General features: G+C 38.8%; 5 protein-coding genes and 1 pseudogene across 7 annotated transcripts in view; 2 read left to right on the top strand and 4 right to left on the bottom strand.

Annotated features, from left to right (window-relative positions):
- LOC111498300 (UDP-glucuronic acid decarboxylase 1-like) overlaps positions 1-1407 on the bottom strand; it is a 9817-nt gene extending 8410 nt beyond the window's left edge. For both annotated transcript variants that reach the window (XR_002720760.1, XM_023149431.1), the window contains exons 1-3: positions 559-1407; positions 287-434; positions 117-196 (exon numbers count right to left, since the gene is read on the bottom strand). Coding sequence is in view for 1 of the 2 variants with exons in the window: in XM_023149431.1 (XP_023005199.1) it covers positions 117-196; positions 287-434; positions 559-1188 (858 nt within the window). In the remaining variant the exon portion in view is untranslated. The remainder of the gene's footprint in view (positions 1-116; positions 197-286; positions 435-558) is intronic.
- A 1896-nt stretch (positions 1408-3303) lies between these two features.
- LOC111498667 (probable membrane-associated kinase regulator 4) lies at positions 3304-4504 on the bottom strand. The gene has a single exon (XM_023149998.1). It carries the CDS (start codon positions 4300-4302, stop codon positions 3514-3516), a length of 789 nt encoding a protein of 262 aa, XP_023005766.1. The 5' UTR covers positions 4303-4504; the 3' UTR covers positions 3304-3513.
- A 4993-nt stretch (positions 4505-9497) lies between these two features.
- LOC111498586 (phosphatidate phosphatase PAH1-like) lies at positions 9498-15829 on the bottom strand. 2 transcript variants are annotated; one of them, XM_023149878.1, is made up of 11 exons: positions 15444-15829; positions 13411-15053; positions 12748-13322; positions 12588-12661; positions 11632-11716; positions 11410-11496; positions 11184-11256; positions 10336-10379; positions 10114-10242; positions 9932-10030; positions 9498-9842 (listed from the first exon to the last, which is right to left on the bottom strand). In XM_023149878.1, the coding sequence occupies exons 2-11, from the start codon at positions 14882-14884 to the stop codon at positions 9786-9788; spliced, it is 2697 nt and encodes an 898-aa protein (XP_023005646.1). In that variant the 5' UTR covers positions 14885-15053; positions 15444-15829; the 3' UTR covers positions 9498-9785. The 2 variants fall into 2 exon arrangements, with proteins under 2 accessions (XP_023005646.1, XP_023005647.1); XM_023149879.1 differs by having other exon boundaries at positions 13411-14959.
- Positions 15830-16769: 940 nt separating this feature from the next.
- Positions 16770-17639, top strand: LOC111498588 (pathogenesis-related protein 1C-like). Its single transcript, XM_023149882.1, has one exon. The coding sequence runs from the start codon at positions 16873-16875 to the stop codon at positions 17422-17424; it is 552 nt and encodes a 183-aa protein (XP_023005650.1). The 5' UTR covers positions 16770-16872; the 3' UTR covers positions 17425-17639.
- A 938-nt stretch (positions 17640-18577) lies between these two features.
- LOC111498587 (protein ALUMINUM SENSITIVE 3) lies at positions 18578-20612 on the bottom strand. The gene is made up of 3 exons (XM_023149880.1): positions 20251-20612; positions 19209-19454; positions 18578-19114 (listed from the first exon to the last, which is right to left on the bottom strand). Exons 1-3 carry the CDS (start codon positions 20482-20484, stop codon positions 18800-18802), a joined length of 795 nt encoding a protein of 264 aa, XP_023005648.1. The 5' UTR covers positions 20485-20612; the 3' UTR covers positions 18578-18799.
- Positions 20613-22819: 2207 nt separating this feature from the next.
- LOC111498836 lies at positions 22820-24958 on the top strand (annotated as a pseudogene).
- Positions 24959-25191: the final 233 nt, after the last annotated feature.

The following is a 25191-nucleotide window of genomic DNA, read 5'->3' as shown; positions in this document are numbered from 1 at the left end:
AGAGATTAATCCCATAAAAAAAAAAAAAAAAAAAAAAAACGATCCCTTTTCTTCATGTTCATTGTAAGCATTATAACAGCAGCTAATGGAATACAACTAAACATCAGAGTAGTTACCTCAACTTCAGCACCTCTATGGTAATCCATAGCTAAGGTCTCTGCAGTTCTCTTGCCCTCATCATAGCAGCTTCTCTCGCCTAAGAATTACAAGTTATTTTCAGAAAATTGTAACTCTGACGCAAATATAGAACGAACTGCTCATGTTATATATATGAATTGTACTCTACCTATGGGATTTACATTTCCCCAATATGTTTCCTTCTGAGGATGCTCAAGTGGATCACCATAAACCTCACTCGTACTCGTAAGTAGAAATCTAGCCCCAATTCTCTTTGCCAAGCCAAGCATATTCAAGGTACCCATTACATTTGTCTTGTGATAAGCAGTTAAGGATGTCCAGATAAAAACATTAGATTTCTAACAGAAAATTTTCTTCCTAAAATGCAACATAGTACACAACGAGCAAAAACTTGAAAATGAAACTTCAGAAAAAGGATATAATAGTCTTGACAGGATTGTACTTGTAATGAACAGGAGAAGCTGGACAAGCCAAGTGATATATTTGATCCACCTCCAAAAGAATTGGCTCAACCACATCATGTCGAATGAGCTCGAATCGCGGATTTCGCAAATGATGCACCAAATTCTCCTTTCTACCAGTGAAGAAGTTGTCAATGACAATCACATCATCCCCTCGTTCAATTAGCTTATCCACAAGATGACTTCCCACAAATCCAGCTCCACCGGTGACAACAATCCTCCACCTACGGCGGCCAATACCGACGGGGATTCTGCCTCCCGTTTTACCAAGTCCATATATCCCCGACCCCGAAACCTCGTCCCTGCTCGTCAAACTTGTAGAAAACGATCTGCGAATTGCAGAACCAGCTTCAGAGGGGCCAATACGGGACAGAGTGGGCTGGAGAATGAAGAACGTAGAGCCAATTAAAATGCCGACAAAAACAAACAGAAGCCTCTGCTCTCGGAAGAGGTAATTGATGGATCTGGGCAGAGATCTGGGGTGTTTGAGAGCTTTTGGCGAATACGGCGATGTTGGAACCGTCGGAACTTCTTCATCCCGCCGGTGATTGATGCTGGATTGCTTATGGAGCTGTTTGATGCTCTGCATTGCTCAATGGAGCGTCGTCGAAATCGATTCACAGTAGCTTCTGAGTGTGATTACAAATCAAGACAACGAGAAGTCGAATAGGGAGTTTCCTAGTGAGAATTTTCAGAAATTTGGATGCAGAGTTGAAGTTTTGCGAACCTTAAGATCGAATTTCAACAATTCGGTACCTAAGAGATCACCAAAATTTCCCATCTGAAACGGATTAAAGCGTTAGGTAATTGTAATTGTGAACACTGCCCTAACTTTAATTCATCCAAACCAACATTTTGACGAAATTACCCTTCCTCCAATTTTTTNTTCATTAGGGGGGGAGAGAGAGAGAAAGAGAGAAGGGTAAAAAGGGATTTTCACCTCATTAGAGAGAGAAAGAGAAGGGTTAAAAGGGATTTTCACTTCATTAGAGAGAGAGAGAGAGAGAGAGAGGGGTAAAAAGGGCTTTTCACTTCATTCCTTTTTTTTAAAGATTAGAAGTAGCCGATGAAGTTTTACATCAATACCATCAATGACTATTTCACTAACCTAACCATGAAATGACAACAAACTAAGTGAGTGAAATCCAAAAGTTAAAAAAAAAAAAAAAAAAAAAAAAAGGGGAAAAATCAAATATTACCATAAATTTGTCTACAAATAAACATTAATTGATTAATATTTATAAATAAATAAAAATCATTAAAAATAAGTATGCATCTAACACTAATGTCATTTTTTTAAAATATTAATTTTTTATAATATTATTTAATAGTTAATTTGTCCACGAACTTAATTAATAGGTAATTTTTACATAAAAAGTCTAAGATAATAATTATAAAAAATTCTATATAATAACATTTTAATCATTACAAATTTTAGGATAATAATTAAAATTTTTCTATATAAAAATATTTTTATCCTTAATTAATATTTTTCTTTCATATTTAAATTAAATTTTTGTTTAGTCTTTTAATTTAATTTTCAATTTTTTGGTGCTCTCACTAAATAAATAAAATAAAGAATTTAATGATAATTAAACAAAGAAATGAATTTATTCCATGAATTGACCATACAATTAATATTATGGAATAATGGTAACGAATAACTACCAATATTAGTACATATTTTTATCGATAAATACAAATTAAATAAAATTAGTTAATTTTAATTACTTATAGCTCATTATTGTTAACTATAAATGTAATTTGAATTAATAAATTAGATATTAATAATGGATAAAGTAATAGTCCTAACAAATAATTAATTCATTATAAATAATAAACAATTAATTAGTTACAATTATTGAAAACGGTTTTTTACTAATATAATTTAATTCAACCTAATTAACTTACTAAATATTTTTAACTAATTAACTATTAATTTTAGTTAATAACTAATTTCCTTCATTTAGTAAGCTTTTATATCTAAAAATGAATTTGGATATAAAATTTAAATAAATTATTATCGATTTATTCTAATTCATTAATTACTTATCTTAATTTCAACTCGCGTATTAAATACCCTTGTTAATTATTTTCTGGATCAAACACATGTATCACAAACTCGAGCTCATTTCTATCTCCAAATTTTTTGCACCAAACAACCCCAAAAGGGTCGGCCACAAGTATTGGATTAAATCTAAGTTTAACCTCCCATTGTCAAAATTTTCCAGAAGTGAGGTTTCATGGCTTCGAGGACGATCAGGAAAATTCAAATCTTCGACCTCAGTTAAGGTTTTTTAACATAGTGTACTACTATCGATTCTACATAGGACATACAGCAAGAAAACAGCATAGAATGCTACCTTACTTAAGTAACTGATATTTGAGACAGGTTGTGCCTACCAATCAAGACATAGAAAGGTAGATCAGTTTTAAGGCACAAGCCACCAACTTAAGAAGGTTTTTATAGCATAGATCAAAATAGCAGGACTTAACCCAACACCTTACGACACGAGCTGACTGAATAGCGAGACTTAACCCAATACCTTACGGCACGAGCTGACAACGCACGCACAAGGCAAATACAGATCATCATATTATATCAATAAATCTATTGCAGTATCTTTCTTGGGAACCTACCCTGCTCAATTCATTTGTATTCATGCAAGACAACAGCAGCCAAAGAGGAAGACAATAAATAGAGTAACCCTTAACTGAAATAACTGAAAAGCTTTTACTTCCTACTGCTAGCTATAAAAGCAACACCATTACATCCAGAAAACAAACTAGATAGTCTCGAGCTTTAACCGTTCATTTCGGTTTTCCCCTTATGTTCATTACTTCGGTGATTCTTGCTCGGCGGAGAAGGAGTTGCCATATCTCGTGCTTCGGTTTTGGTTTTTGTTGAGTGATATTATAGAAACTGAGAATGCTTACAGTGAGCTATAGCTCCTTCGATGGAACGTGCCATCTCCGAGCTCACACTGTTGCATCTCTTCAGTATTTGTGGATCCAGCGTGCCACTCGAGTTTAAAGAAGAAGACAGTGATGAAGAACCGGAGGAAGATTCCGAGGCTGGACAGGAAGGTTTAGCAGAGAATGAGGCTCTCCTCTGGCTTCTATCTTTGTCAAATAATGTAGCTCTAAAATGGTCTCTTTCAAAGCCTAATTCATTTCTTTTTGTCCTATTTTCGGATAATTTTGCGCAGGACTCATCCGTGCAGGCAGACTTATTGAAGAGGGACCTGATATACGCTCGCGAGGCCTTAAGTTTCCGAAACAACGCAGACTGCCTAATCTGTCTAGGATTTTGGTGGCCTCCCATTTCAGTATTTGTCCAATGCTGGGCGGGTTTTAGCTCAAAACCGAACCTGCAAGACTCGGCAGGAGGAAAATTAAAGGAATCGTGAAGGGTGTAAATGCTTGCGTTAGCAGAGGAGCTGGAGCGAGGTTCGGTTTCATGGTGAGCATTGGAGTTTTGAGCACGACGTGGGAGTTGAAGGGGAAGAAGTTTTCCATTGTAAAAAAGCTCATCAGCGTGGGAAATGGCGGTTTCTCTTTCGAGAGAAACCGAGCTCATTTGAAACTCGAACTCTTTCGTTTGAGGTGTCGAGTTGAGTGAGTAACAGAAGTTGGAAGAGGAACTTACATCCCATTCTATATAATCCTCTGTGTAAGTACAAGAAAATTGCCCAATGGCCATCTCTACCTTGAGGAAGTGGTGCTCTTTCAAATGAAGATGATCTGAATTTATAGTGAACCATTCAATGCATAAACCTTAGATATTTTGAATACTGCCAACAAGAGAATGGTTAGTCTATTTAACATGTGAGAGGATAGTATAAACTCCATGGTATATGGAAGTCTTTCATAGTGGTAAGTTCGAGAAACCGGTTTGATCCAAGTTCGACAGAGAAAACGTCCAAAGGATTTGATCCTGTGTGGTCTAGCTACCATATCTTTTGATCAAGACGTTCTCGTCTCCCCTATTCGGGCTCTTGCTCGAATCGGAACCTTTATGTAGTCATTCACCTGATATAAACTCTTAACTATCGAGCATTTTAAACTAAGTTGGTTTAAAAAATTATGATAGGAAGAGGAAGAGAGTAAAACTCCCCCCGTGAATCATAAAAAATAGGATGTAACAGCTCAAGCTCACCGCTAGTAGATATTGTCCTCTTTGAACTTTCCCTTCTGGGCTTTTCCCCTCAAGGTTTTAAAACACGTCTACTAGAGAGAGGTTTCCACACCCTTATAAGAAATGTTTCGTTCCCCTCTCCAACCGTTGTAAGATCTCACAATCCACCCCCCTTGGGACCCAGCGTCCTCACTAGCACACCGCCCAGTGACTAGCTCTGATACCATTTGTAACAACCCAAACTCACCGCCAGTAGATACTATCCTCTTTGAGCTTTCACTTCTGGGCTTCCCTTCAAGGTTTTAAAACGCATCTACTAGAGAAAGATTTTTCACCCCTTATAAGGAATGTTTCGTTCCCCTCTCCAACTGATTTGAGATCTCACAATCCACCCCCTTGGGGGCCCAGTGTCCTCACTGGCACATAGCCCAGTGACTACCTCTGATACCATTCGTAACAACCCAAATCCACAACTAGCAAATATTGTCCTCTTTGGGCTTTCCTTTCAAAGTTTTAAAATGCATCTACTAGAGAGAGGTTTCCACATCCTTATAAGAAATGTTTCGTTCCTCTCTCCGACCGATGTGAGAACTCACATAGAAGGTCCCCACCTAGTCCTAAAACGCAAAAGGACAAAAGTTAAAACACTTCCCGGAAAAGATATCTTCAAAAGGGAAAAAGAAAACCCTCGGAAAATTTTAGGTTCGTGATTGACACGTAAGAAGCAATCAGCAAAAAGCCTGGAAAGAAGAAAATGAGAAGGGGAAAACTCCAAGGGAACACTAACTAATGAACCCTCTTATTCAACCAACCACTCTTGTCTGTTACTTCAATGATAATAGAACATACTGCATATGATCTCCCACATCATCAAGATGTGGACAACGTTGTTTTCTGCAGTAAATTCCGAAAAAACGTAACACCGCCAATAGATTCAAAAACAATGCTGGAGAAATAAGAAAGTCGAAGACGACTTGATATACCGACGTGTGTACTTTCATGGGGATTTCCAGATGGACCATGGTATTCATAAAATGTAGGGTGTTTTCTGGTGTACAATCTTTTTCTGAGCATTATCTAACAAGTGGGAACCTTGGCATACATTTCATTCAAATTCTATGGACCGTTTTTTCTGTACTGTTCTTTTGCCGAACGGCGGGTAACTGGCAGTACGTCCATAAGACTAATTTCCAACTGAAACTTAGCCCATATGTCTTTAAGGAGGTCTCATGCTGCCCCCACCGTCTTAAATCTAGGGAGGGGGGAGGAATACTCTAACAGTCCTACCCCACCGCTAGCCGATATTGTCCGCTTTGGCCTTATGTATCACTGTCAGCCTCACGGTTTTAAAACGTGTCTGCTAGGGAGAAATTTCCATACCCTTATAAGGAATGTTTTGTTCCTCTTTCCAACCGATGTGGGATCTCACAATCCACCCTCCTTGGGGGTACAGCGTTCTCACTGGCGTACCGCCTAGTGTCTGGCTCTGATGCCATTTGTAACAATCTAAGTTCACCGCTAGCAGATATTGTCCACTTTGGCTCGTTACGTATCGCCGTCAGCCTCACGATTCTAAAACATGTCTTTGCTAGGGAGAGGTGTCCATACTCTTATAAGGAATGTTTCATTCCCCTTTCCAACCGATATAGGATCTCACAATCCACCCCTCTTGGGTGCCCAGCGTCCTCGCTGGCACACCGCCCAGTGTCTAGCTCTAATGCCATTTGTAACAACCCCACGCCCACCGCTAGCAGATATTGTTCGCTTTGGCTCGTTGCATATTGCCATCAGCCTCACGATTTTAAAATGCGGCTATAAGGAGAGGTTTTCACACCTATAAGGAATGTTTCGTTCCACTCTCCAACCGACGTGGGACCTCACAATAGTAAACCAGATGCAAGAAAATGTTAGATGTAGATCATGATGAATGGATTTGTCTAAACAAATATAACCTAGGAAGCATAAAGACTCTATTTTTGGCCGTGCCTTTGTCGACACGAGTCCAACACGCCAAAAAAAACATGTCGAGTATTATATATCTTCTATATATATATAATTTGGACACGGGGTCTTGGACACCGAACAAAAGTAAATAAATAATGACCTACCATGTGAGCCCAACCTAAAAAAAACATAGAGCTCCTAGAACATAGTCTAATTCTTATGGGATGTTATTCTCAAAGATTTGTCCATTGCTCTTCCCAATGACCCTACCCTCCTCTATCACAGCCCGACCTAGAAAACCACAAAGCTTCTCGATAATTATAGTCGTTAGAATCTCTCTAGCGCGTGCCTCCAAGCCACAAGTTGTGTCCAACTTTTCGAACCATAAGGGTTGAAGACTTGTTAGAATGACACGCCCGAGAAACTATAGGAGGAAACCATTTGGGATCCTCCCTTTCGAGGGGAAATACATGTTTTCTAGTAGGCCGACTTCATTATGTACTATGGCTCGTTTGGCTACAAAGAAATAAGAGAATTTTATTTGATCCCTTTTCAGTTTGTATTATGGCTTATTTGGTTAAAAAGGAAGGAGAACAATTCCACTTTCAGCTTAACCTTTTTCCATCCAACATTGGTTGGAGAGGGGAACGAAGCATTCCTTATAAAGGGTGGAAACCTCTCCCTAACGAACGTATTTCAAAACCTTGAGGGGAAGCTCGGAAGGGAAAGCCTAAAGAGGATAACATATGCTAGCGGTGGGCTTGAGCTATTACAAATGGTATCAGAGCTAAACATCGGGCGGTGTGCCAGGAGGACGTTGAGCCCACAAGGGGAGTGGATTCTGAGATCCCACATCAGTTGGAGAGGGGAACGAAGCATTCCTTATAAAGGTGTGGAAACCTCTCCCTAACGGACGCGTTTTAAAACCTTGAGGGGAACCCGAAAGGGAAAGCTTAAAGAGGACAATATCGGTTAGCGGTGGGCTTAGGTTGTTACAAATGGTATCAGAACCAGACACCGGTCGGTGTGCCAGCGAGGACGTTGGGCCCACAAGAGGGTGGATTGTGAGATCCCACATCGGTTGGAGAGGGGAATGAAGCATTCCTTATAAAGATGTGGAAATCTCTCCCTAACGGATGCATTTTAAAACCTTGATGGGAAGCCTGGAAGGGAAAACTTAGAGAGAACAATTTCTGTTAGCAGTGGGCTTAGGCTGTTACAAATAGTACGATGTGCCAGCGAGGACGTTGGGCCCACAAGGGGGGTGGATTGTGAGATTCCACATCGGTTAGAAAAGGGAACGAAGCATTCCTTATAAAGGTGTGGAAACCTCTCCCTAACCGACGCATTTTAAAACCTTGAAGGGAACCTCAGAAGGAAAGCTCAAAGAGGATAATATCTGCTAGCGGTAGGTTTGGGCTATTACATCATGATATGAAACGAAGAGGCCGAAACGTAACAAAAAGTGGAAGGTCAGATAATAGAAGATATTCATGGGAGGGGTGGATGGAAAGGACGTGAAGAATACAGAGTATCTACTTTGAGTGAAACTCAAAGTTGAAGACATTGACAGTGTTGTGGATTTTCTCAGCAAAGTTTCCATTGGAAATAAAGTATTTCATACAGCCAAAGGAAAAAAGTGGGAGAACATGTTTTTGGAGAGGATAAGGATGTCTCTGAGACTTTGGACGTTATGTCGTTCGGTTTAAGTGTATGAACTTATAAGCTACAAAACGACAGAGGGCAAGCACCAGTCTTTCAGTGTTATTCCTTCTCTCATTGCTAGAAGCATCCATAGACTTATCTGCAACTAAAAGTTCAGTCCATATGGTTAAAGGAGGTTTCTTTGAGTCCCACATCTGATTGTGAGAGAGTGAGAGCTGGCATTTGGGGGTGGTCTTAACCTGGTCCATATGTTAGGGAGGTAAATTGACCAGGCATTAGCTACAAATTGAATTACAAGTTTTGTAACCGCCCAAGCCTGTCCTCTTTGGGCTTGTCTTTCCGGGCTTTCCCTCAAGGTTTAAGGTTTTAAAACGCATCTGCTAGAGAGAGGTTTCCACATCCTTATAAAGAATGTTTCATTCTCCTCCCCAACCAAAGTGGGATCTCACAATTCACCCCCTTTAAGGCCCAGCATTCTCGTTGGCACTCGTGCCCTTCTCCAATCGATGTAGGACTCCCCAATCCACCCCCTTCGGAGCCTAACGATTAGAGAAGGGAACAAGTGCCAACGAGGACACTGGGCCCTGAAGAGGGTGAATTATGAGATCCCACATTGGTTGGGGAGGAGAACGAAACAATATTTATAAGGGTGTGGAAACCTTTTCCTAGTAAACGCGTTTTAAAACCTTGAAGGGAAGCTCGGAAGGGAAAGCCCAAAGAGGACAATATCTGTTAGTGGTGGGCTTTGGCAATCGTTCCCTTCTCCAATCGATGTGGGAATCCCCAATCCACCCTCCCCCTTCGGAGCTTAGCGATTGGAGAAGGGAACAAGTGTCAACGAGGATGCTGGGCCCCAAAGGAGGTGGATTGTAAGATCCCACATCGGTTAGAGAGAAGAACGAAGCATTCTTTACAAGAGTGTGGAAACCTCTCCCTAGCAGACGCGTTTTAAAACCTTGAGGGGAAACTCGAAAGGGAAAACCCAAAGAGGACAATATCTGCTAACGGTGAGCTTGGGTTGTTACAAGTTTAGTCCTATTTGGTCCCTAAACTTTCAAATTTGTGTCTAACAACAAGTCCCTCAGACAACTTTTATCATCTTTTCTTCATTTTCCTACAATGAAACTTAATCAAAGAATCTCAAACCATCATGAGCAGGAACAAAAGTTCGTTGATTATTCTGTAAATTAATGAATTACGTGCATCTCAAGGTAATAACCAAAAAAAGAAGCAGAAAAAGACAAGATTAAGAGACAAATTCAACTAACAATTTTACTTTTACTCCGTAGGAACTTGCTGGATCCACCCAAATGGCTACAGCTTCAAACACTGCTCCTGTGGCTCTCTGTCAAAACTACTTGTTGAAGAAAACAAGGAGAATGTGAAGAACTTCAAGTACTTCTATCTCGTGCAAGAAAACGGTCTTCTCCGTGCAACGACTACAAATCAACGTCGGGATACGATATTTTCCAAAAATTCCATGCATTATAGTCTTCCTGCACGGACACAAAACGATAACAGCAGCATTAGCGCTAACGTAATGAAACCAGCATTCGGGTATCTTTAAGGATTTTATATGCATTACCTGCTCGACCAGCGAGGTTGGTGGAAACATATCGTTAACAAGTGTGTGCAAAGACGTGTAAGACTTCACATCGATGCGATGACTAATGGCCACTTCCCCCTGTAAACAGATTTGAAGTTTGCGGTTATATATAAATGAATGTCAAGGCACGAGAAGTTTGTAAAAAACGCTTATTTGGATACCTTGGGATTGATTATAAATATCTTTCCTTTTGGAATCCCGACTTTTCGATAGCTGAGCTCATCGGTATCTCTATTGCCAAACCCGGCATAAAATGGATTGTAATCAGGAGGGAAAAGCTTCTTAATATCCTGCATTTATTTATCATCAGAAACAAAAATAAGAAAAACGTCCTACCAATACGGATAATTATGAAGATCAGCTGTTCAATTCGAGTTTTTTACCTCTAAACATGCGATCTTAAATTCATGGGGTGCTCGTCTTATCACTGCCATAGATAGAGGAAACCCGAAGTCGATTATATCATGTCGATAAGGAAAGAAAAAATCGAAGATAGAACGAATATGAACTTGTGCATTTCCGAGCATACTCGAGAAAAAGAATATGAAGCATGTGGGATTAAGAAAGAGGATGAGTGTAACAGCCCAACCCACCGCTAGCAGATATTGTCCTCATTGGGCTTCCCCTCAAGGTTTTTAAAACGCGTCTGCTAGGGAGAGGTTTCCACACTCTTACAAAAAATGGTTCGTTCTCCTCCCCAACCGATGTGGGATCTCACAATCCACCCCCCTTTAGGGCCCAGCGTCCTCACAGGTACTCATTCTCTTCTCCAATCAATGTGGGACTTCTCCAATCAATGTGGGACCTCCCAATTCACTTCTCTTTAGGGCCCAATGTTCTGACTAGCACACCGCCTCACATCCACCCCCCTTCGGGGCTTAGCCTCCTTGCTGGCACATCGCCCGGTGTCTGAGTCTGATACTATTTGTAACAGCCCAAGCCCACAGCTTGCAGATATTGTCCTCTTAGGGCTTTCCCATTCGAGCTTCCCTTCAAGATTTTTAAAACTTTCTTCGGATGATTTATAGGCTAATAGTGCCTTCTTCCAAGTGTTGGAAGATTCTACAGCTAGCGTCCTTGTTAGCACTACTTGATTTATCTGAAGTCCTTAATTTTAGAACGAGATGCTTCGGGATTGGGTGCAGGCACAGTACTCATGTTGACAACTTATCAGAGATCTAACCTTCATTTAAACTAATAATCATGAAATGTTCGGCGTACAAGATCTCACCTTCTCGAAATAACGAAGGAAATAGTCCATCCGGTGAGATAACAATCGGTCCGTTTGGTAAAGCTTTTCCATCCTGCAGCATAGTAGAACTATCAATCAAATTCAGGGAAAAAAATGAACATGAGGACACATAATCAAGCAGAAAGAGAGATCATGATGATACAAATCAAATCCTTCAAGTTTTGATCGAAAGAAAGCGGTCACCAGCAATTTATATCAACGAAACCTGTTTTAGGTTGAGTAAGAAGCTTCGGGTAAGATACGCTTGAACAATGGCACGTGCACTAAGAAATAGCAGCTGATAACCATTCTCCTGAGACGAGCCCAATACACGACATCAAGTAATAGCTTTAGTAGAGTAAACGACATGCTTGAATTCAAGTGATGCCAGCTGAAATGCAGTCATCTTGGAAACACGATTATGAAAGAACGGATGCAGAAGGTGTACCTTTATAGCAGTAAAAAGTCTAGCCACGCCCGATTGCGTCCAATCCTTCCCAACTAAAGGCATGAATTGACCTAATACATCAGACCTGAAAAACATAATTTTTTAACGTGAGTTATATGGATCATTACTGCTAGAAGATATTGTCCTCTTTGGGCTTTCCCTTTCGGGCTTCCCCTCAAGGTTTTTAAAACGCGTCTATTAGGAAGATGTTTCCACACCTTTATAAAGAATGTTTAGTTCCCCTCTCCAAACAATGTGGGATCTCACAATCCACCCCCCCTCGAGGCCCAGCGTCCTGACACACCGCCTGATGTCCACCCCCTTTGAGACTCAACGTCCTCGCTAGCACATCACCCGATGTCTACCTCTGATAGCATTTGTAATAACTCAAACCCATCACTAGCAAATATTGTTCTCTTTGGGCTTTCCCTTTCAGACTTCCCCTCAAGGTTTTAAAACGCGTCTGCTAAGGAGAGGTTTCCACACCCTTATAAAGAATGTTTAGTTCTCCTCTCCAACCGATGTGGGATCTCACAATCCACCCTTCGGGGCTCAACGTCCTCGCTGACACACCGCCCGATGTTTGGCTTTGATACCATTTGTAACAACCCAAGCCCACTGCTAGCAGATATTGTCTTTTTTGAGATTTCCCTTTCAGACTTCCCCTCAAGGTTTTAAAACACGTCTGCTAAGGAGAGGTTTCCACACCCTTATATAGATGTGGGATCTCACAATCCACCCCCCTTCGGGGCTAGCGTCCTCGTTGACACACCGTCCGGTGTCTGGCTCTGAAACCATTTGTAACAGCCCAAGCCCACCGCTAGCAGATACTGTCCTCTTTAGGTTTTTCCGTGGAATCCCACCATTATTCTCTTGCCCTAGCCATGTTACCCCGAAAGAAAGCAAGGATTTCAAGGTGGTGACCAAAAATATATTTAAGAGAAAAGAAGCCTCACTTGGTAATTGTCCCATCAACATCAGAAATCACAATCTTTGCATTCCACTTCCAAAGATAAATGTGAGCATCGACCTGTTAAAAGAATTTTAGCATCAACATACAAAAATTAAGAAAACGTGTTTATCGTGTACGTATAAATACTGAGTCTAGACTAAAACCTTTTGTGTCCCAAGAACCCTTGTTGAAAAGGTGAAAGCTATCATGTTTTGGCCTTCTTTCAGATTCAAAGATGCTATCTGCTCGGTTGTTGGAACGTTCGTCCTTACAAGCTGCCTCTTAGAAGGCTCGCTGACGCCATTCGGAAACCTTGGACTTTGTTCTGCTTGCAAGTTCTGTAAAGTAGATTCAGAATCAACAAAAATCTCCTCATTTGATGAGTTACTGTCACTGTGTTCAAGCATTTTAACCCTTCTAAACGGAATAGGCCAGAGCCTCCATCTTCGACTGGCGGGAGTGGCCGAGGGAGCGGATTCAACCTCCACAGGAATTGTATCTTTGGGATCCACTTCTAAATCAATTCCGAATGCAGCCATCCCCAATACAATAGGAGCGGCCTTCGCCCACGACATGTACCTATCTCCAAATCTGATGATAAGGTTGTCGTTTTTAATAATCGATGACATAGACTTTTCAAATTCCTCAGCAGACACACGATGTGCATCAAACGCTTCTGCTGCTGCGTGCAACCCCATACCAGCACGAAGTTCATTACCGCAAAGAGAGATCTCGAACCCTGCATTGGATTAGAGTAATTAGAGAATATACAATCTGTGTCAAAATAAGGTAAAAGAATTTGTAATCAAGTTTCAATGAAAACATACTTGTTGAATGAGGTTGAGTTCTTCCACATAAGGCATCCACCGAAGATTCCCCCAAGTGTCGCTCACGGTGCTCGTCATCGACAATAGGCCCTTGTGAACCGCTATCCATCCTTTCAACTCGCTCACTCACGCCAGACTGTGTATTATGCAAAGGGCTATTACGATTAACGGGAACAACACGTTTTTCGTCTGAAGTGGCTTGTTCTTCACCAAATGTGTCTTCCTCAGTGCCCCCAGCTTTAACGTTTAGATTCGGAGTATTGACAATAGAGCTATCTGAAATACTTGAATGTCTCCCGTTTTTATCTACGGAATCGATAACAATTTCCTTGGTTTCAGATACTGATGGAACGATCTTGTTGAGCTTATCTTCTGAACATAGAGACTCCGATGGAGAGATAACGTTTTCAGAATCTGTGTTTCCAACCCGTTTGGCCAATTCTGATAGCTCCAAACAGCTCTTATAAATCTCCCCCTCAATTCTAATGTGCATATCTTCTGAATCACTCATCACAAGAATATCATCTTCCTGAACTTGACATCCCGACGCTTCTTCAGCTTGAGAAACAAGTTTGACCTCCGCTTCAGGCGCCACTAGCTCGTGCACACTACCATTAGACTCATTGCTCAAACGACCGACTTCATCAGCTACGGAGTTATCGGTAGATGTATTCAGATGATTGATATAATCAGCTGCCCAATCATTTTCACTAGTAAATTCATTGTCTTCACAAAACTCTGTCCCTTCACCAGGCCCCAAATGGAACTGAGGTGTACTTAATTGCACGTCTTCTGTATTTTGTTCAGTTGCCGATATCGGAGCAGTCAGTATATGACCATCCACACTCACTAGAATAACCTCCGAATCCGAACTTTGTGGCTCAGCACAACTCTCGTGCTCGAGATTCTCAAATCGATTAGAATCACTCTCCGAAAACTCTACCAAATCCTCCACAGACGACTGCTCCTCCTGAAAATCATAGAATCTATGCTCAACATCAGATTCCGACCTCTCCATACGTGCAACCATGATAGAATTGTTTTCATTTCGTAGCTGAACAACAGTAGTGTCCGAGACACTATGCTCAAGTCGACCTTTTACAAAATTCGTACTATGCTCATCCTTGCTGCCACCATATATCACACCATCCTTAACCAAATCATCTCCAACTCCATCAGCTTGACTTCCTTGACTAGTTTCTACTTCCTTTACGAAATACGCCTCACCAGAGTTATCAAGATACATATGGAAATTGGATTCGACGCCATTGACAGATATTCGAACTATCTTCTCAGTACCCTTTAGAACGCCCTGAAATTTACCAAACCGAACATACCAAGGCGTGCTGCGAAAAGTCCCATCCTGCTGCTGAACAACGATTATATCGACTGCCCCACCGAACGGATGAAACGGTGTGGCAACCGAGTAAACTCCTTGAGAAATAAAACTTCCAACTCTCCCAACGACGTTCATTTGGACAAGCGCTTAATGCCCCTCTCCAATTCACTCAAACTTCACTTCCCTTCGTTTGTTTCCTTTCAACCAAACCTGGCATAATTTATCCCCCAGTTCATGTGAAAATGTATTTCTCAGCTTGAGTTCTTTTCAATCTTAGGTTATAAACACCAATCAAAAAAACTTACTGCAGTAAATTCAAGAAGAACAATAAGAACAACAAGAACAAGAAAACCGTTATAAAGGCAGCAGAAATAGAGTAAATTCAAGCCCTAAATTCTTCATAATGAACCAAAAAGAAAACATCCCAGCCGTCATTTGCAACCTAATCACAAACAGCAGAATGAACCAGACAACTAGAATCCAAAAATCAAATTCCTTTGCATGAACTCCCCATAAAAGAAACCCGACCAAAACAAATTTGGCAAAGAACACAAAAGCTGAAGCAAATCATTCCAGAACAAGAACGCATTAAACATCCAAACAAACCCAATCACGATCACGTGATTTCAAAACAAAGAAAGAAATTAAAAAGATTTGCCGCCAATTTCGGCGGCTAAGAGCTAAAAGAACATACATTCTCCAATGTTTTCTGATTCAATCTCCTGTTGGTAACGAAAAAAATTGGGAATTTGAAGATTGGAGAGGTGGGTCGGAAATTGGGTGTCACCAATTTTCTTTAAAGAACCATTTGGACGACAAAGAAATCAAGAAAGAAAGGAAGGGAAAAGAAAAGCAGAAGCAGAAATCTCCGCCATGGATAACCATAAGCATTACATAGGTAAACGGGGGTGATGCAAATACCAAAATGACCTCATTGAGAAGGAAATTAGCGATCGGATCCAACGGATTTCGTGCATTTGGGAAGAACGAAGAGGGGTGTTTTGGAGATTAAGAAAGGTTGCGTGTCTGATTAATGTTTTTTTTCCTGGCTTCAAAAATTGGTAGAACCAGACCAACGACAACCTCGTGGAAGTCGTGAATTAAATTCATGTCATTTTATGTTTAATTTTTTTTTTTTTTTTAATTAATTGTTCTTTTTCCTTCCACCACTCCCTGCTCTTGGTCCCAACACGTGCCAATTTTCATCTCTTTTCATGATCAAACTTAAACCTTAAAAAACATTTTATACATCAAATTATGTTTAAATTCATTATTTTTCTTTTATATTAATGATATTGCTGCGAGTATTTTGTATAATAAATTTGTATTTAGTTTAATATTTGTCATAATGTTTCAAAAGTAATTATAATTGAAATTCCTATAAATAATTTTTTTATTAGCCTTAATTTTTGTCTATTCCGTTATTTTCTTTTTTATCAGCTTATCGTTTCTCTCTAGTTCTCACTTGTTCCTTTCTTTATGTTAGACGAACACGACTCTCTACAATGGTATGATATTGTCCACGTTGGACTTCCCTAAAAGACTTCATTATCAATTGAGAGAGTATTCCTTGATTATATTCATCATCCAACACTCTCTTCATCTTCTTAGGATAATTATGTTGAGGATTATTGGGAGTGAGTCCCACATTGGTTAATTTAGTGGAAGATTATGGGTTTATAAATGAGAAATACTATCTTCATTGGTATGAGGCATTTTTGAGAAGTCCAAAGAGAGCTTATGCTCGGGACAATATTAAAAGAATTGGGAAAAAAATTTGAAGGTTAGTTTGTGAAAATTTTCCAAATATGAAGGGTATATTTGGAAAGAAAAAAACTTATAATTCACGTATTAGATGGTAACCATTATGGGCCGACAGCCCACGAAAGTATATTTTTTAAAAAATAATTTTAGTTTATAAAAAAGGGTTAAAATAAGCAAATACGACCGTGAAATCCACAGCGGACGGTTCCGTTCCACAAACAAAAAACGGTAATTTCTATAATTAAGAAATAACGCAACAAGGCAGTCCGTGACTTTCCCTTTTTACCGAACATGATTCCACCAAACCCTTCCAAGAAAAACCCACCGTTTCCTCCTACTTTCTTCATCACCACCAACTCATGGCGCCGTCCTACATCCTCTCCGCCGTCGTCGCCGGCATCTCTCTCTCTCTCCTCTTCCTCGCCGCCACCGTCGAAACACTGACGCTCCCCGTCGCTACAAACGCACTCGTTCCATTTCTAACAAACCGACGCCGAACCTACAGAGAAGAATTCCTTGAAGTGCACAACAAATATCGAGCGATGGTTAATCTTCCGCCGTTAACTTGGGACAGGAATCTCACGCGATACGCGCGGCGATGGGGCGCCAAACGCGCCATCGACTGTAAAATTGTCCATTCGTTCGGTCCGTACGGCGAGAATATGTTTTGGGGGAGATTGGACCACTGGACGCCGTCCAAGGTGGTGGACTCGTGGGGCGAAGAGGGCCAACATTATCATATGAACAATAATCAATGTGACGCCGGCCAAATGTGCGGCCATTACACACAGATTATTTGGAAGGAAACGCTCCGATTGGGCTGTGCCAGAATCAGGTGCCTGAACGGTGAGTTTCTTGTTATCTGTGAGTATGATCCGCCGGGAAATTACGTCAGTGAGAAACCGGTTTGATTTTCCCGGCGAAAATTGTCGACCAGCGCAGCTTTGGCCTCGCCGGAATCCTGTTTCGATGTGTTTTATTTTTTGAAGACTGGCTTTCTTTTTTTTTTCTTTTTTTTTTCTTTTTTGGTTCATTGTGTGTTCGTATTCGTTGTGTTTTATGGGAAACGAGGGTTTACAATTAATTGTAAATTTAGTATTAAATTACTCCATCTTATACTTGTAAATTTGTCTTAAATTTTAAAATTCATCGAAATTAAAATTAAAATTTGTACTAATAAATCAATTAATTTTTAATATTTTGAATTTGTTAACATCAATCCGAAAGTGATATTTAAAATTATTGAAAACATAAAATTTAAATTTTAAATGAGTATTCTTCATTTTTTTTAATTTAAAAATAAAATAGACAGACTTTAATTCTTAACAAAATTTTGAATATATTTTTGGTTCACGAATGAGGATGCTAGACCTCCAAAGAGATAACTAGGAAGATGTTTCAAATACCACACATGGGTTACTGGGCATGTCAGTTTAATATAGCCCATTTGATATCTTCGTATCCGAGAATCAACAAATTCGACTCTGCATTGTTCACAAAATTTTGAATCTTCTTTTTTATCTTCGATTTACTTGATAATTTCCACAAGCACAAATCCCGCTTTTTATAGGCCCTAAAATTCTTTCACAAAATAATCCATCTTTTTCAGGTTTATTGGTTTTGTAATGAAAAGTCCAAGTAGATTGTGAGATCTCACATTGGTTAGAGAGAAAACGAAATCAGAGCCAGACACTGGGTGATGGTGGATACGAGGCGGTGTGCCAGCAAGGACGTTGGAGTCCGAATGAGTGTCATGTTGGATTGTTGGATGATAAAAGTCTCAGGTAATTTAGGGAATACTCAATTTATTAGTATGAGACATTTTGAGAAAGTCCAAAGCAAAGCTACAAAAGCTTATACTTAAAGGTGGACAATATCATAAAACATAAGAACTTAGATTGAAAGTGGACAATATCATGCATCTAATGACAAAACTCAAAAAGTGATTTAGATCTCATCCATTTATTTTCGACCGATTTTTGCGCCTTTTGAACCATTTAAAAAAAGCTACCTTCTCTTTTTAACATATTAACAATTTGGATGATAGTATGGTTACAAACGCAATTGACTAGAATTTTCATATTATTTGTTAGTTTGGTTCCTTACCATTCTTCACGTTTGTTGTTCTTCCCATCCACTTTGTCAATCACAAATTTCCAATCGTGATTAACAGCTGTCTTTAAACAAAAATTGAAAGAAAAAACCCAAAATTAGCCTAATTGAATTTACATTTAAACTCCAAAAAACAAATAAAATGAAAAAAAAAAAAAAAAAAACCAGAGGAAATCAGGCGGCGGCAAAGACGGTGGTTTCCAACTGGTAGGCGGCGGTGAAGAAGGAAGGCCAGCAGAGGTAAGTGGACATAATGCTACTGATCGTGGAAGCCCCGATGAGAAAATTCATCACCACAATTTGCAGCTGAATGGCTTCAATCGGCGACGCTCCGCCCATTATCAGTCCGGTCATCGCTCCCGGCAGCGAGATCAGCCCCACCGTCTTCGCGTTGTCGACCACCGGCGACAGCGCTAGCACCAGCGCCCTCTTCACTTGCTGGTGCGTCGCTTGCCGCGGCGTAGCTCCGAGAGCTAATGCAGTCTCCACCTAAATCAAAGTGTTAAGAATATAAATAACGGATTATGAATTAAGTTAATTATTGGATTAATCGTTATTAATTAGAGAGAGAGCGAGAAATTACGAGGCTGAATTGAGTTCTGATATCGTCCCGGAGTCTTTTCATGGCGACGCCGGTGACAGCCATGGAATTTCCGACCATCATTCCGGCGACAGGGATTATGTACCTTGGAGTTAACGGAAACACTTTCAACACCACTAGCATCACCATGGTCACCGAAGTGCCGGCCAAAATTGAAGCTCCGGCTACCAACTTCCCCCGAGGCACGTGCTTCGCACGCTGCCCTGCTGTGTATCCCGCCACCGTCACCTGCGGCGACAAATACGATATCATCTCTAATAGCAGCCTACTGAGGACAGGAACTCTATCTCTGTTTTTTCTTTCTGCATAAAATGAATTTTTCATTTTATAAAGCTAATAAATTTGGTATCCAAAATAATTGAAAATTGAATTTTAGATAAAATTAGAACAAAATTCCAGCCCAAGCCACCGGGATGTACAGCCGTCAAGCTCACGTTTTGACCCAACGTCGGATTTTATAATCTACTCTTTAGGGTCCAACATCCTCGTTGATACACACTTCGGTGTCTGATTCTGAAATCATTAATAACCGCTCAAATCTATGACTAGCCTATTATTCATAGCTTTAACACACTCACAGTTTTAAAATACAGGGCTTTGGTGAAGTTTCCACCTTTTTACCAGAAATATTATGTACTCCTCTAATATCTAGGTGAGATTTTTGTAAATCAAGTCTACTCGAAAGAAGTTTCTACGCTCTTACTCAAAATAATTCATACTCCTCTACAACCCGATGTATAATCTTTTTAAATCGCGTCTGCTAAAGTAAAATTTCTATATCCTTACCAGAAATATAAATATTTAGTACTTCTCTATGGTCGATAGTCGAGATGAAATCTCATAAATCATTTAGACGGACTAAATCCTAAATCCTAAATTTCTGGACATGATAAAGACAACATCTACAATTTAAACCCTAATTTGCGAGGAATTGATTAATTTTTGGAGTTCCAAGACATTCCTATCCGATCCACCGACTGGAAACTAGTAAAGGAAATTTCCAACAAAAATGAGAGAAAATTACCATGAAGAGATAGGCGAGGAGGATCCAAGCGAGGTTTTGCTGGTTGAAGATGAACTGAAGAACAAAGCCAATAACAGAGAGCTGAAGAAAGGCTCTGGAAATGGCGTAGATCATTTCGCCTTCGAGGCCGAGCTTCTGGAAGTAGGAGAGGACGACGGCGACGGCGACAATGGCGGTGGCGAGAAAAGGCTTCGTCATGCCTTGAAGGAAAACCAGAAGCCATTGAAGATCCATGCCAATTCCGAGAAGAAAACAGAGGAAGAAAAGAGAGAGAGAGAGAGATTTTTGTTCTGTTATTGGGAGTGGAGAATATAAGGTATCTGTAAAAAGTGATTGCTAGCGTACCGCCTCCCCCTGGTGTGTTGCCCTTCGTCATTAACTCCTTATCTCAATATATTGCTTTATACACTGATCCCTAATTAAATTGCAATCTAATCCCTACCCTTTCTAAATAATTTATAATTTAGTCCCTATATTTTTAAATATTTTAGGTTGATCCCGGTAACAAAACAACCCATTTTTTATTTGTTTTTCCTTATTTATAATATTTTATATTAATAATTAAAATTTCATAAAATGATTACAAATGCTAAATATTTTTAATCTTCAGAATAATTTTTAAATTGTGGTTAAGTTGATCCGACCAGAAAAATGTCAACCCACGACCGAATCCAAATTTTTAATTTTCTAAAAATTTAACTTAACTTAAAGTGAGAAAAAAAAATCTAACCCAAATCGAATTTTATAATTTGAGTTGGGTAGTTCATTTGATCGACAGATCATATAAACACTTCTAGTTATTTGACTTTATTAACTCGAGCTATCTTACCTCAAATAACTTGCCATGGTTTAAAATATATATATATAGTATTATTTGATTATTTAATTATTTATTTTATCTTAGATGTGAGGTTATATGAAAGGTAAGACTGTTGGTTGATTATTTTAAGAGCAAATACAAAGTGGACATTTATAATTAAGAAATTATGGTCAATCATAAGCTTGTATATTTTTCTTTATGTGTCACGCTAACATTTTCAATTTCATGTGGGTGGAAAGTCTAGGTATTTGTTTAGCACTAACCAATAATATATATATATAAAAAATAACTCATCATTATTAATAATAATGTTATCGTGCTAAGTGTTAATTCAATTGTATTGTACTTCAAGTTGACCTTCACCAGAACCGTTTTTTTCATCGTAGGGTATTAATTATGACAGGATATAATAATAATAATAATATTATTATTAAATTGAACAGCGTACGTACGGCGGTTAAGGAATTAAAAAAAAGGACATTTTTGTCTTGTGAACAAATCTTCCAAATTCAAATTCTTTAAAATAAATAAATAAATATTGAGTTAATTACACCCGTAATTTGAATAACTAATGATGTAAAATAATTATATTTATTATCACGTAAATTTCATAAAATTTAAATATTAAATATTTAGAGGTGAGATTAAATATTATTATTTTTTTTTTTAAATAAGATAGGATTTATAGAAAAAACAAAACTTCGAAAATATTTTCAATAAATTTAATCCAATTTAAGCTTATAAATTGAGTATTCAAAGTTGATCAAATTATTAGACATACAAACACATGCGTGATATATTAACTGAGAAAATGTTACTTTTAAGTTTAAATCGATAAATTATAAGAATAATTTATAGTGAAATTAAGACAATAATATACAAAATGTTATTGAGATTCGATGTTTATGGACCAACCTAAGATTTAGATCTTAAATAAATCCATTATTTTATCAAATCGAGTAGATATTAATTCTTTCTTTTGCATCCTCAACTATTATTTTGGGTTAAATTTGTCAAAATATGTATATATATATATATACATAAATGGGTTTTGAATTACAATAATAAATAAAATTAGTACATATAATTCATTGTACTTTTGGAAAAAGCCTTCCCCATATGAAATTGCAGCTTCACGTCCCTATCTAAATAATAATAATATATTGCAAAAAAGATTTTTATGTTTTCGACCTCACCTATTGGATCTACTTTAAATAATGTCTTTTAATTTTCATAAAATTGCAGTTAAAATCTTGAATGTTACTGTAATTTTCATTTATTTATTTATTTTTTCATTTTACTATTAATTTATTTGCATTAAATTCGAGTTATTATAGTGTTAGAGAAGTAAATCGATCACAATATTTAATTTGAAAATGATTAAAAAATTACAAAAATGAAAGATTTTAAATAGTATAGCTAATAATTTATACTAAAACGATATTGAAATAGATTGAAAATTCATAATTATATTTTATTTATTTTTAGTATTTTTTAAAATATTGGGGGTATTTTTAACATATTAAAAAAATTAAAAATTGATGATTATTTTAATATTTTTTGAAAAATATGAAGTATTTTTAAATTCAAAGGGTATTATTAAAGCTAATTTATACATCATATAATTACCATTTACCCCCAAAGTTTGAAAAATTAGGAAATACCCCAAAGCGAGGGGTATTTCCCATAATTTAGCACTTATTTAATTACCTAAGTGTAAACCCACAACCTCAACGGGTTGATAATTGAATGGCGAATGCGAAGCCCACTAGCCTTCAAATCTCAGTTCCCGCCAGCGCCCTTTATCCATGGGTTCTGCAAGCAATCCGCCGCAACGACGGGATGAACTACGGCGCCTATGGCCGCTTCATCCAGCACGCACCGGCTTCCTCTTCGTCCGCCTCGGCAACTGCTTCACGCTCGTCTTGTTCTATGTTCTGTCTCTCCCGAGAATTTCCTCGGATCGAAGGTCATGGCCTTCTAATCAAAATCTGGCAGCCTTAGAGATGCCTACAATGTGTTCGGTAACATTTCTCACGAGAGCATTTTCTCTTGGAATGCTTCTTTTTTATGAGTTACACTCTTCACAATATGCAATCTGATATGCTGAAGCTGTTTTTATCTTTGTTTAATTTGATATCGATGGATGCGAAGCCTGATAAGTTTAAGGTTACTTGTGTTTTGAAAGCGTTGGCGTCGTTGTTTTCTAATTTGATTTTGGCAATGGAAGTTCATTGTTTCATTCTTCGACGAGGGCTTGAGTCTCATCTTTTTGTGTCTATGCTTTGATACTCGAGGTGTAATTAGCTGGTTTTAGCGAAAATTGTGTTTGATAGAATGCCTGCGAGAGATATTGTCTTGGAGTGCGATGGTGGCTGAGTACTCTCAGGGTTGGTTTTATGGGGAATGCAAGGAACTATTTAAAGAGATGTTGAGTTTAGTGGAGTTGAGGCCTAATGCAGTGACTGCAGTCATTGTTTTACAAGCTTGTGCTCAGTCAAATTATCTCATTTTTGGAATGGAAGTTCGTTGATTCGTCAATGAAAGTCAGATTGAAATGGATGTTTCACTATGTAATGCTGTTATTGGATTATATGCAAAAAGTGCGGTAGCTTGGATTATGCTTGGATTATATGCAAAAGGCCAGCATTGAATTAATGAGTAGATATAATGGTTGACTAATTAAAGCGATAATTATGTATTTATAAGTAAAAAATACGTCTGGTATGAGGCCTTTTGGGAAAACTAAAAGTAAAATCATGAGAGCTTATGCTTAAAGTGGACAATATCATACCATTGTGGAGTGTCGTTGTTCCAAACAGTAATGCCGTGATTTTTTATCTGGTTCAGAGCAACCAATAAACTCGACTTGTAGATATATTTCGAGCAATGCAGTTGGATGGTTGCAGACCGAATACTATGACACTTGCGAGCGTTCTTCCCATCTTCTCACATTTTTTAGCTCTAAAGATGGGAAAGAAATTCATGCTTATGCCGTTAGAAACGGTTACGATGGGAATGTTTGTGTTGTCACTGCTATCATTGATTCTTATGCTAAGTCTGGTTACCTCCACAGGGCACGACTGGTTTGTGATCAATTTAAAGGTAGGAGTCTAATCATTTGGACAGCAATAATTTCAGCCTATGCTGCCAATGGAGGTCCTAACTTTACTCTTGAGTTTTTTTTATGAGATTCTGACAAATGGGATTCGGCCTGATTCAGTAGCCTTTACTCCAGTGTGTTCCTGTGCCCATTCAGGGGAGTTAGATGAAGCCTGGAAGATATTTAACGTCTTGTTACCAGAGTATGGAATTCAACCACTAATCGAGCACTATGCTTGCATGGTTGGAGTTCTTATTCTAGCAGAAAAGCTCTCCGATGCTGTTGACTTTATTTCTAAAATGCCAATTGAACCCACTACAAAAGTTTGGGGTGCTTTGCTCGATGGGGCTTCTGTTGCTGGTGATGTTGAGCTTGGAAAGTGCGTTTTTGATAGTCTGCTTGACACCGAGCCTGAAAATACAGGTAACAATATCATCATGGATAACTTATATTCACTGTTTGGAAGGTGGAAAAAATCTGGCTAGGATAGGGATTTGATGGAGGAAGTTGTATTGAAGAAGATCCCAGGAAATAGACGGACAGAAACATGGGCAGGGTTACAGAGTTTGTAGCTAAAGACACTTCAAACGACAGGACTCCAGAGGTTTATGGAATGTTGGAAGGATTATTTGGGTCGATGAAATTACAACGTGATATGCAACATGATGTTAGAAATCACGATCCTCGACAATGGTATGATATTGTCCACTTTGAGCCTAATCTCTCATCGTTTTGCTTTTGGTTTCTCCGCCTCATATCAATAGTATAGTATTCCTTACTTATAAATCCATGATCGACCCATTAATTAATCAACGTGGAACTCTTTTCCCAAGAATCCTCAACACATAAGCTAGGTGTGGACTGTGGCAATGGTTAGTGCATGGGTGATCATTTAAGGAAACATGGGACCCAAAACAAGACGACATTGTAAAGCGCACCGGCGCGCCATTCCCCAGCTTGAATGCATGCTCCTCAAAGATAAACCAGTTTATTGATAGGTCTTGTTTCTTAACAGGAG

The sequence above is a fragment of the Cucurbita maxima genome, unplaced genomic scaffold, assembly GCF_002738345.1.
Source record: "Cucurbita maxima cultivar Rimu unplaced genomic scaffold, Cmax_1.0 Cma_Scf00025, whole genome shotgun sequence".
NCBI classification, from domain to species: domain Eukaryota; kingdom Viridiplantae; phylum Streptophyta; class Magnoliopsida; order Cucurbitales; family Cucurbitaceae; genus Cucurbita; species Cucurbita maxima.
Note: the sequence above shows the minus strand (reverse complement) of the source record. Positions and strands in the feature narration are given on the sequence as shown.

Excerpts from the sequence above, each read along its gene's own strand:
- LOC111498667 (XM_023149998.1), bottom strand. The coding sequence starts at position 4,302 with ATGGCCATTGGGCAATTTTCTTGTACTTACACAGAGGATTATATAGAA.
- LOC111498586 (XM_023149878.1), bottom strand. The coding sequence starts at position 14,884 with ATGAACGTCGTTGGGAGAGTTGGAAGTTTTATTTCTCAAGGAGTTTAC. Across the intron at positions 12,662-12,747 it reads GGGTTCTTGGGACACAAAAG|GTCGATGCTCACATTTATCT; the intron begins GTTTTAGTCTAG and ends TTCTTTTAACAG. Across the intron at positions 10,243-10,335 it reads TTAAGATCGCATGTTTAGAG|GATATTAAGAAGCTTTTCCC; the intron begins GTAAAAAACTCG and ends AAATAAATGCAG.
- LOC111498588 (XM_023149882.1), top strand. The coding sequence starts at position 16,873 with ATGGCGCCGTCCTACATCCTCTCCGCCGTCGTCGCCGGCATCTCTCTC.
- LOC111498587 (XM_023149880.1), bottom strand. The coding sequence starts at position 20,484 with ATGGATCTTCAATGGCTTCTGGTTTTCCTTCAAGGCATGACGAAGCCT. Across the intron at positions 19,455-20,250 it reads TCCTCGCCTATCTCTTCATG|GTGACGGTGGCGGGATACAC; the intron begins GTAATTTTCTCT and ends TTGTCGCCGCAG. Across the intron at positions 19,115-19,208 it reads TCAGAACTCAATTCAGCCTC|GTGGAGACTGCATTAGCTCT; the intron begins GTAATTTCTCGC and ends ACTTTGATTTAG.